This window comes from Cephus cinctus, unplaced genomic scaffold (assembly GCF_000341935.2).
Source record: "Cephus cinctus unplaced genomic scaffold, Ccin1 Ccin1_scaffold1857, whole genome shotgun sequence".
NCBI classification, from domain to species: Eukaryota; Metazoa; Arthropoda; class Insecta; order Hymenoptera; family Cephidae; genus Cephus; species Cephus cinctus.
The window spans coordinates 460,828-472,914 of record NW_014334032.1 but is presented as its reverse complement, the minus strand read 5'-3'; the positions used below and the strand labels follow the sequence as shown (position 1 = coordinate 472,914).

Genomic DNA, 12,087 nt, shown 5'->3' with positions numbered 1-12,087 from the left:
GGATAATGGAGTTATCAGGAACTAACACCGACCGGCTCTTCCGGCTTTTTTTTTCGGATCGACCTGTAGCAATTGTTCGCATCGTGCACCCTATCCCTGTTACGCTCTCCGAATAGCCGCTTTAGGCCAACCTTATTTAATAATTCCGAATACTAATCATCCCTTCGGAAGACTATTCGTCCGCTAGGACAATACGAATTTCTCAATTTGTTTCTATATGTACAGAGTAGAAAAATAGTGTAGACTTATTTAGAAAAAAAATTATCTATCTAAATTGAGCCTCGATACGAAGTCTAGCTACTGTATGTATATATTGTAACGTATTTTTTCTTATCTCGACACCGATAGCCAAAAATCCGAGAACGAACTATTTTCGAGAACCAACCTACGTTACCTTCGGCCGTCCACCCTTCGCTCATGCATCGGCAAGCCAGGCGGGCGCCAGCCAATTCTTTTTTCATCGGGAACTGGGAGTTGGGCTGGAACAGGCCCAACTCCACCAAAACGAGAGCTCTGACGGAATCTATTAGAAGAGGCGATAACTTAACGGATCCTGTAGATTTTTGGGGACGCGTAAAATCAGCAAATGCAACTGGATGCACGAACGGGAGCGGACGGTTACGGGAATGCACGGCCGCTCAGGCTGCTAGGTTGAGGTAGACAGAGTCGGAGTAAGAGTCAGGCAAATAATGCGAGAGACAGAGAGCAATTGATCGAGAACTTAACAGAACGAATCGGAAGTATCAAATCGAAATCCCTTCACCAATTAATAAATTGGGAGTGCTCACCGGAGCTGGTGCAGCTAATCCCTGAAGGCCGAGAACTGTATCCAGAGGACACTGGGGTAGGTACTGCACTACACGTTCGGAACACTCACAGAAAATTCATAGAATTTTCTGGAATACGCGAGAGCAACACGAGAACTACACGAGCGAGAACTTGCAATACCGTATCGAAACGCGGCTAGAAAAACTATAAACAGACAGCACGGGAGCGCGAGCAAGTTCGTGACACCTCGGTCGGTGCCCCGAGACAGACTGCTTTGACAAAATTGCCAAATTCGAGAACTAATAATTCTGATAATCTGATTGGTCGAGATCCTTATAGCCGATAACTCTTCCCTTTCCCTCGAGTCGTCCCTTTAAACCAAATCGAGAGCGTTCCTTAGCGAATCCCCACGGCTGATTCGAGCACCTCGACCTTAACTAAACCACAACGAAATCTTCCGAGAGCATTGGCCTAACTGTACGAATCAACCCGAGAGCGCAGCTTCTGAGCAGGGTGGCGACCGGAAGGGAACCAGAAATCGGGAACGTTATCTGTATCGGTAGTCGGAGTCGCCTGTGACCGTGAATCGAAAAATGACGTCACAATATATATACAATATATAATATATATATATATATACATCGGACAATATATATTACCTGCATCTTACTTGGCGTTGACGTATACATATATATTTTTATATATTATTCTATTGTCTCTATATGCATAAGAATATATACACTCGTCAGAACGATCAAAAGATATATATATACGTTTCATTTACATATGTAGAAGGTAACATTTTGTTTACACGTACGCGTACACATGTGGGTCCAGCCGTATGAAAAATCCTGCCAAAGTTAAAATGGTCCATAACGAATATATCTCAATGGGCCTAGAGCATAGTCACACGCGCAGATAATCTCTCGGTTAGTCAGTCCAAATCCGGTAAAGTGGAACAAAGCATACTAAAAAAAAAAAAAAAATAACAAAGAGATAAAAGAATGACGAGCGACAAAAAAAGAAGAAGAAGTCAACGTGAAAAATGTCGTCCTTGCGAAACAAGATACATTTGCGAGCTGGTTCGCTCTAATTTCGCAAAAGTATTTATCCGCAAAACTGTGCACGTACGTCGTTGTCAAAAAAAAAAAAAAAAGAAGAAAAGAAAAAGGTCACATATGAGAAGAGACAAGTCATGTCCATATATAACATAGGCATTGTTTGTTCTATCGAATAATTTCAACAGCCCAAAATGTGTCTAGTCAGCGACAGGCATTTTCTACTGCAAAGTTTGGGCTCTACTCGCGTCCTACATATACGTGGATCCACACACGATATCCTGGCAGGATTTAATGAGCAAAGGACTTTTCGGTCCTGGACCTTGAGTGAACCGTGATGAGCTTAGAATCGGGTAATCTTTAATGGAAAGGTGAAGGAATCTATCGTGTGAGTATAATTGAGATCAATCGCATCGCGGGACCGGATGCTGCTCTCATCTCGAGATGAGCGTGGCTGAGCGTATAGAGCAATGGTGTACCATCTTTATTGCGTTTCACTTTCGTGACGAGTCGCTGCCGTTGCTGCCGATTCCAGTGCATGATGTTGCTGGTGTATCTGGTGAGTGTTTCAGAGATCTCGTTGCTGCTGGCTGTACCAGTCTGATCTGGGCGTGGCGAGTGTAACGAGAGCCTGAGGCCATTTCCAACTGGCAGAATACGTACAGTGAGAGATCCTCGGTATGATGATGATGATGATGATGATGATGACGACGACGATGATCATCATCATGGTACAGTTCTTAGTGGCTTAGTCATGTACAGGATTGGCGGAGTAGCTGGATCGATAGGATCCTTGGCTGGCACCTGCTTGAGTAGGACGTTTTCACGCGTGCTGGATCCAAGGTGCGCTCTCGTGTTAGAGATCAGATACACACCTTGCTGAATGATCATCGGCATGAAGGTCTTGGTTGTCTTATCTTGGTAAATAGGTCGGTTTTTTTTTCAGTTTTTTTTTTTTTTTTTTTTTTTTTTTTTTTTTTTTTTTTTTTTTTTTTTTTTTCATTTTTCATCATCCTCTTCATCTTCTACCCAGGCGTATAGAGTGGCTCTGTCTACGGAGTGGGAACGAAATGGCTCTATCGATTTCTAATTATTTTTATCACTGCACTGAACTCCTGGGGATCCTGTTCCGAGAGAAGGTACCTTGGTCAATGCGGGTACCGGTACAGACCGGGCTTTAAATTCACTTTCTAGGTCGTAAAATCGGGATCTGCGCTGTTTTCCTACTGGAACGAATTACCCGTCCAGCGCTGCGTTGCATTTTATTTCCTTGAATTTTTCCACCTTTTTTTTTATCTCCATCGTTCTCTCGCCTATACTTTTCCACGTCTCGCAATCGTTTCGCCTGTACGTCGTTCGATCCTGGTACAGAACGAGATTCGAAGCGCGAGATAAAAAAAATGAGAGAATGACTGATCGCTGATTACGACAGAGATGTTTGTTCCGTTCATAGGAAGGACATAACCAAAGTCGTTAGGAAAAGAGTGAAATGAAGTAGCGAGAAAAATTGTGCTTCCTTCCTGGAGATAAAGTCGATCCACCGTATAATTTTATCACTGTTACTTATTGGGATGCTGTGCCAGTATCCAGCCAGCTCCCGGCACTCCGGATTCTTCGTTTTTGTTATCTCGGCGCACGGTGGTGTGCCCCGGTATGAAATGATAGGCCGTTAGTCAGTACTGGAGATGATGTTTCACGCTCTCTGCAAACGGTCCAGAATCTTGTCCCTGGGCACCTTTCACCAAGGAATCGTAGCTGGTCCGCCGTCTATGGAGCACCTTGGGATTCACCTTCACTTCCTTGGGCAGGGTACCTCGGTACGGTGTGTGTCTGTATCGCCTTGAAAGACGGGACGAGCGACGCCCAGGCGTCGGGCACGTCGTCCTCGTGGCTCAGGTGTTGTTACCTGGTGACAGGGGCGGCGAATTCGCGTCCCTTTGTTCCTCGTGAACGCTCTCGGCTCTGCTGGCGCTGCTGCTCGACCTCGAGCTCAGGTTGTCCCGGTCGCTGAAGTAGGACGAGTCGCCGCGCTTCTCCTCCAACTGCAATTGCTGCTTGTCCGTCTTGAAGTCGTCGCTGGTCGGTCCGAGGAGACCAGGAAAATAGGGAATCCCCTGGCGCTGAGAGGTGATCTTACCCATGAAGCTGCGGATCTCCTCGAAGTAAGAGTCATCGGCTCTGGGTAGCTGACTGTGATACCTGGTGCGAGCTTCGTCCAGTATCGTTGGACCATCCGCGTCGTGCTTCTTGAGATGACGATCGAGATTAGTCTGTTGACCGAAGCATCGCTCGCACAACGGGCACTTGAACGGCTTCTCTTTGTTATGTATATTCCTGACGTGACGCTGAAGATTGCTGGAGATGCTGAAGGACCTCTCGCAGTATTTGCACTTGTAAGGTTGCTCGCCGGTATGGGTCCTGAGGTGCCGCGTAAGGTTGGCCGACCTCGGGAAGACCTTTCCACAGAACTTGCACGAGTAACGATCCTTGGGCTTCAACCCGGCCGTGACCGTGATCGAGTAAGGCGGCAGACTCGAGGGTGGCTGCTGCGGCTGTTGCTGATTAGGAAGAGGAGTGGGTACCCTGCTAGGTGGTGCCTGAGTGGTCGTTGCTGATGAGAATCTATTAGGTGGCAGAGGCACCATCGTGGGCAGTGCTCTCACCTGGATCTTAGGTAGGTCGGGAACGGGATTGTGCTGATGGGAGCGGTACATCGCTTCCAGCACAAGAGGATGGACCGCGTGATGCTGCGGGAACAGAACCGTACGATAAGATAGACTCAAGTTGTTCTGATTGAGCATCTCGATCTCGTTCTGATTCTCGTCCCTAAGTCGTTCCTTCTTACGATCGACGCGCAGATCCAACGGCTCGCAGTCTAGATCATGATGATGAGGTGGTCGCGCCGCCGGACTCATGTGTGGCTGCTGGTTCATCAGCATTGGACTAGCACGACTATGGGCGTGACTCAAGTCGTACGGTAGCTCCTCGACATCCGGTACTCTCACGCTCAGGGGATATATGCTCGCCTGTTTCGGGCTTATGTGTCCAGGCATCTTTCTTGGACTGGAGTCCTTCTCCCGCATGGCTGAAGGATAATCAGGATCGTGATGCAACGGGGACGGTGCGCTTGCTCCAAGATATGCGCTCATCACACTGCAGCTTCTGTCAGGTATGTCGTTGCTCCTTGGATGACCGCACGGTGACCTGGAAGCAACGTACGCAATTCACAGTGAGTAAATGACAGCTAAGATGGAAACGGAAACGGATGGCTTTAATTAAAATCGAGTCTGTACATATGGCCTACGGGATGGGATTGCGCCAGTTTTCTAACGAGACGACGAAAAGTGTATAACCGTAACACGCCAGGCCCTTGCTTCCTTTTAACCAGGTTCGTGACCACGACTTTCCATTCCTCGAAACATTAATGGACGTCAATCCACTATACTTCGCACGGACTCTGATGGAAAGTCCATACCGGGATATCCTACCGCGTTACAGGGTTGTTAGGGTTCGCTGCGCCGTTGGGAGACACACGTGAAAGCCTTATGACAGACGGTGCTGATCTCATTCGGAATTCTTTTACATGAAAGTGATAGATGCTAGAGAGATGATCTCTCGCTCTTGCTGAACAAGATGGATTCACTGTGCGATTTCTTGATGGTACCTCGCGTGGTGTCGTGCGTGTACGTAGATCGAAATTCTATATAGACTCGAGGATGCCTTTGTATTACGGTATACTCGTAGCGAGCTGGACTGGTCATGTATTTCTAGGATTAACGATGCGTACCAAACGGTGTTAATGAAATCTTGAGGCGAAATAAGATGAAAAATAATTTCAAAAAAATTATATACCCTAACATTAATGCTCGATATTCGTCAAGTTGTAAATAGCTAATTTAACGTTTCATTATTCTACCTATGAATTCACGTTAAATTATGAAGATCGTCGACCGGTATTTCCTGCTCGGTATCATCGTTAACTTATCGAGCTAGTAAATCTTGGGATTTGGTCGGACGAAGTGGGGAGGTCGGGAGGCTGGGGGAATTAAAAAAAAATCTCATAAATTCCAAATACAAAACTGGTTCGTTATATCAATTAACGATCTTGAAACTCTTGGCAATGAAGAATTTCTCAAATTTGACTTAACGATACCGGTTTCGTATTCGTCGAATGAATCTATAGCAAAATCGGTGCCGGCTCTTTGGTAATAATTAATGGTGACACTTATTATAAATTTTAGGATTAAAATATTTTATCATTGTATATATAATTTATATATGAAATACGTATAATACAGGGGGTTTCATTTGCAATCATTCGATTATTTCGTTCGTATCGAGCGAGAGTTCCTGTATGCATTTTACATCTGGATATATATATATATATATATACACATCCAGTATTAAGGTCTCGAGTCTTATCCCAGCGTTGATGTCTCTATACGAGTCTTGTACCAAGTACGAAATTTCACATGGCAACACCATCATTTTCACCAGGCAATGATAATTACCGTAAAGAGCGGTTATTTCGAGCACGCGAGGATATCAGAATTCTGAAAAAGTGTCGATTATCAAAGTTGCACGTATAGGTATACAAGACGTGGGTAAGGTACCCTCAATTTCGTCGAACGTCTTATTGCGGTGAACGGTTTCGGGGCGTTAACAAGAAAAGAGTTTGGGATGAAAAAGAAGACAGAGAAAAAAGTAGATTACAAGAAAATTGAGGTATCCAGTCCGTTCCAGCTGTTTCGGTAGCTTCCATATACATATATATAAGCCTGTGGTATGTATGTACCTATTAGTCAATAGATACAGTATATATATATATAAGCCCTTTAGTCAAATGAAAAAAATCTTGACTCTCAGCATCCGTCTTCTTTATGGACCAATCCCTGAATGGTCTTAACAGTCTTGTAGTTCAATAGTCTCCTAGTCCTAGTACCGTTGCTCGTGCTCCAGTTAGACGCCTCATCCTTTTCACCCAGTCGCCAGATAAGTAGGTACCTACCTATTTCCTTACAGACTCGTCCGCCGAACGAAAGAGAAATTGACTAGCGATGATTGCCAGGAAAAAAAAGGAGGTGTTCGCTTCGCCAGGAAGTAGTAGATAGGAGATGGGAGGAGGTAAGAAAAAAAAGTTATAGAGGAAAAGAAAAACCATAAGGACTGAAAAAAAAAAGATCAAGAAATCCAGATGCTGTGGTCCATGAGGTGCTCGGACTCGCGTAAAAACTGGTACCCGGACAATAGTGAAATGCTAATAATTACCAGTATTCGACGTATGTACTAATACCATTGAGCGAAGGTACATTAGTGGCTTATGTACCTGGTACATAGGTGAAGCTAAAAGTTCCTTATTTACTAATTGACTTTCGGATGATTTCATCTGGTAACGTAAGTCTCCCGCTGCAATTGCCAGTAATAATTTCTTGGATTGTAACAGCCGTTAACATCCATTTGGTGAAAGTAGTAGGAAAAAAAAGTTCGCTACATTGCGAATATTACATGGTAATTGTATGTGCATACTATGTATATATATATAGCTAGCTATGTATATTATCAGCTAGGGTTGATAAAAGGTATAAAATAAATAATAAATATATTTCTTTGGGAGTGCGTTGCAGGTAGGATAAAATTCCAAGACTTCTAGAACGAACGTCTTGGGTGGTCCAGTAGGAACGACAGAAGAAGCAGCATCCAATGAAAAACGGTAAAGTCCCACGTGGACTGAAGAGGATCTGCCACGAGATGCCAAACTTAATTGTATGCAGCAAAAAGATTGGAGTCGATTCTGACGGATCCAAGAAGATGAGATGCCCCGTTACGTGAATCTTGGATAAAGAGAGGATACCAAGATTCTATATGGTATCTCCTCTCTTCTCCCTTTTGATAGAGACGCGGAATGGAGTCACGGCGCGTGATCCAGTTTTCGGTTTATAGAAAGTTGGGATGAGCCGGGCGTGGTTTTGTACCTCGTCCTTGCCAGTATGATTTCTCTCTCGGCATTCACCTACTTGCTGTACCCTATACTCTTGTAGTATCTGTGTATATATATATATATATATATATATATATATACTGATACCGGTAACCATACGTATGCTCTTCGTGCACAAGAACCGTTCGCCACTTGTTACCACAAAGAGTTCGCCGTCTTGTCAACCCGAAACAAGATTTCAATCGTGTCTTCATGCTCCCCGTACTCTTTTCTTTGCTGGTGCAATTTCTTCTTGGCCACCAAACCGTGTCCTACCGTGACACCCGAGGCTATAAAAGTGATAGTACCTAACGATCTTGAAAAGGGGGTCGTCGTCATTCAAGTTATTACAAAAAGAGGTATACCGGTGTATAGAGGGTCCCTGAGGTTGTTTGGTTGGGGATAGTCTCTTTACCTGATGATATTTGCTGGAGGAATGCATTAGAGTAGATAAAGGCGTATCTTCGTGTATGCTTATAATGATATTGTTTTTATATATATATATATATATATATATATATATATATATTTGTATATGTTGAGTCCAGTGAAGTATACGTAGTATACGGTAGCTACTTGGCGCTCGATCATCATTTATATTCCTCAGGGGCCGTTTACAAGAAGGCGGCCGAGCCCCGAGAATTAACTTGCTGACATTGTAGGTGGATGTGTGCATCGGTGGTAATCTGACGATTATTATTTATGATTCGCCTCGACGTATAAGGCTAGATGTCGCCTGTCAGCGACGCGTATTTCGACCCACACGAAATCGCTCTCGCATCGGTACTAGACAGTAGGCACGTAACCTTGCCTCATATACATACAAATATCCATCTTAAAAATCCAGTTTTGCTGAGGGAAAAATCTAGATGATTTGCATCTTTTTTTTTATATCTTCTTATCGGCTCGTCAATCTCGCTGAGATTGGCGTTTGAATTTTTTGGAGAAATTCCCGCGCTTTTTCATTTGAATTAAATTGCATGGTACCGCCGGTGTCACTGTGTAAATATTGTTTCTTTGTTATTTTTATTCTTCACTTCCCTTTTTTTTTCTTTGGAAATTTATTCACTGAAAATCTGGACAGCTGCAAATCGGAGACGTTTCTTTGTTCTGTATTTGTACATGTATATCTAGTGGATAGAACTTTCATCGGTGATTCTCAACGAACGATATATATATATACTTAGACGAATCGATTTCAATGCGAGAACAGTTGAATGAATTTAAATACAAAAATTGAGGCTAACCGAGAAAGGATACTCTGTCGGTAAAGTCGACGTCCTGCCTCTTCGAGTTCGAATCGTCGATATTTTCATTCAATGGAATCGTAACACTTCCTGTTATTCCAATACGGTATCCCGACTGTTACGTTGTCCATTATATATACATATACAATGTCCATCGCAGGTACAAATTCTGCTCTCCCCGAGTGACTTTCAAAATAGTCAGACAGTAGATGATGTTTCTTTCACAGCCACCTGGACCAGATGAAACATTCACGAGAGTTACCAGGGAAGTCAGAGGTATATCCCTCAGGCAGGATTCACTTGATCCTGGTGCTAATTTCACGTGCGAGATCATTACGTTATTTACGAATGCTTAAGGATTGGACTCTGTCGGTAAGTCAGTTTCACTAAAGTGTTGCCAATTGATTAAACGCACAATTTCCGGTCGACACTTTTACCCATAAGCGGTCCTAACACGATTGGCTATAGGTCGTGGCGAGAGATCGATCGGCATAATCTAAGAATTTTAAGACCTCGGGTCTATAGTACCCAAGATCTGAGGTATCCATCATAGTACTGTCAAGCTTGTTTTTCTCGTGGTAAGCAGATAATGCAGTTTACGTTATAAAAATAAATCGAAAAATATTATTGCACATGGTCATCGATCCGTGCGTGTGGATAATGATGATCAATTCGATCGCGTAAAATCGGCGAAAGCGCGTGTAAAATTTGCAGGGGAAAAGGTCAAAGGGATGCAGAACGTTGCGAGCGATGGACCAAAACCACGATGGAATTGCATAAGGCGCCTCTACCTATAATTCTATCGGCGTTACAGTTAGATCTCTTGGTAGACAGGTTGAGCAACTGTACGGGAATAGTAGCGAGTATGCCAACCGTCGTTGACCAAGCGAAACTAAAACCTGACCCAAAGCTTTTATTTCATTTTCCATTTAATCTATTACGGACTGTGGCCATTCAGGTTCCTTTGATCATGTACAAATTTACCGCTGAGAAAGAGAAGAGTCTGTTCTCCTCGTAAAACATTGGCAGATTGGTAAAACGACTTAACGATCCAGCGCGGAATTGATTAAGGAAAAAAGAAAGTTATGAAAAACAGGAAAAATTTGGTTTCCGAGGAAAGTTCGCGGCACCGGCTATTAGCGCGAGTTGATCTCAGCTCTATAAATACATAAAAGAACGATCGGATTCTAAATAAGGAATAGATTTTCATGAATTTTCCAACGGTCCGGTTGTTGCCCAGCCGAGTGGCCTGAATCTGCCTGAATCTCAATGCTGCCAACCACATTGTCCACGAGATATCCGACGTTTGTCCTGTACCGATTCTTAAGAACCAACTGTTCCGTGTGTACCGGCCGAGTTCGTTCGGCTTCTTTTGTCACCTCTGAGAATCTTTTCGCGGCGGTTATACCATCGACGGGTCGGTTCGCGTCCCGGTGATTGTGGATCGTCGAGAAACCGATCTCTGTCCGGGGTTCGAGCCGCTCATGAAATATTCACGTGCGTACCACGAAATCATCGTTTGTTAGTCAACGCAATCTCTCTTATTGTAATCCCTGGCCCATTTCTTCACAGCACGGAGAAGTCCGCTTTATTTGGCCGAGGATACCGATGTTTACCGATCTGATCGCACGAGCGAATAATCAGACGAGGATACTCGTAACAATCGAGCTGGGAGGAGGAAGACGGTCGATGGGAGTTTCACGGAAGAGACAAATACCGATCGATCGGTTCGATCGATCGGATCGGTTACTCGTTCCTTCTTCTTTTTTCTCATTATCTCTGATTTCTCTTTTGTGCGTACCGACGTACGATCGCTATGTAATTTATATGGATGTTACCGAACCAAGGACGTTTTTATACTGCGGTTCGCGAAGCGCTTACCGATTCTCCATTTTTACACTCGAATGATCGTCAGTGACGTTTCTGCTTTTGTCATTGCGCTAACTTTTCTTGATCCTTATACATATATATGTATACATAATATCGGTAGCCTCGATAGAACCACTAAAGAGCTGCGATTCCGTCTGTTTCCTTCAAAAGCAAAATTTCAACACTTACCGATCTCAATGAAAAGGAACAGGTTGTCAACTAGCAAAGCACGTGGAACCCGGGTTCTCTTGTAATCATAGAAAAATACTGTTAACGATCTCTCGAAATCGATGATAATTTCATAACGATCTCTTTGACATCCATAAAGCTCTGTTTACACGCGTATAAACTTAACGTCAGAGTTCCGACCAATCTTTTATTTAAACGTCGTTTGAATATTGTTCCCATTAATTAACACCATTTACCGATATGCCAGTGCAATGTAAGAGAAACGGGTCTATTAAATGTATATCACTAATCTCTGGCAATTAATCAATATGCTCGTTAAAGATATTGCTGAACGCGGTTCTAATGCATTTATTAAAATTGCATATTAACCGGTGACAATTGACGTTCCAAAGTACCATAGTGCGATGCGACGATTCTGTGCGACACGCGTGTATACGTGTATCATCGTGTAGTACACGCGTCACTTTATTTGTCGCTGCGAATGAAATTCCATAAAAATGAATTTCTACGTAAAACATATATCTCTTTTATTACGACAAGTCTCTTTTTTTTTCGTTATCGATAAAAGAAAATATGACAAGAAGATCTGTTGGCTCGTGCATATAACTAGATCCGGGCGTACGAATGTGTTTACCGAACTATAGAACATGCATCGGCATCGTGACACCTCCGCGCATGCGCCAACAGTCGCGTTAAGTTTCAATGTTATTTTCATTCTTACATCACGAATGTAGGCTGCGGCCTCAAATTTACTCTCTGCCGTGCATTGCTGATTTTTGACGGATCGCTGCTGATGGCTAGACTAGATTTTTTTGCCAGAAGCAAGGGCGGCACCGGACACAGGCGGTCGGCATTGGCAGACGAGAATAAAAAAGGAATGACGGACTAGTGATTGGTCGACACTTTCCATCTCTTGGATCGGAGGACGTGATTTGCTATTTTGACGCGTATCTTTTTTTTTTTTTTTTTTTTTTTTCTT

General features: G+C 43.5%; 1 protein-coding gene across 2 annotated transcripts in view; it reads right to left on the bottom strand.

Moving 5' to 3' along the window:
* Window positions 1-2,806: 2,806 nt before the first annotated feature.
* The window catches only part of LOC107273889 (transcription factor hamlet), a 15,378-nt gene continuing 6,097 nt past the window's right edge, over window positions 2,807-12,087 (bottom strand). For both annotated transcript variants that reach the window (XM_025091183.1, XM_015752502.2), the window contains exon 6: window positions 2,807-5,030. In XM_025091183.1, the coding sequence (XP_024946951.1) occupies window positions 3,719-4,975 (1,257 nt within the window). In that variant the 5' untranslated portion in view covers window positions 4,976-5,030 and the 3' untranslated portion in view covers window positions 2,807-3,718. The remainder of the gene's footprint in view (window positions 5,031-12,087) is intronic.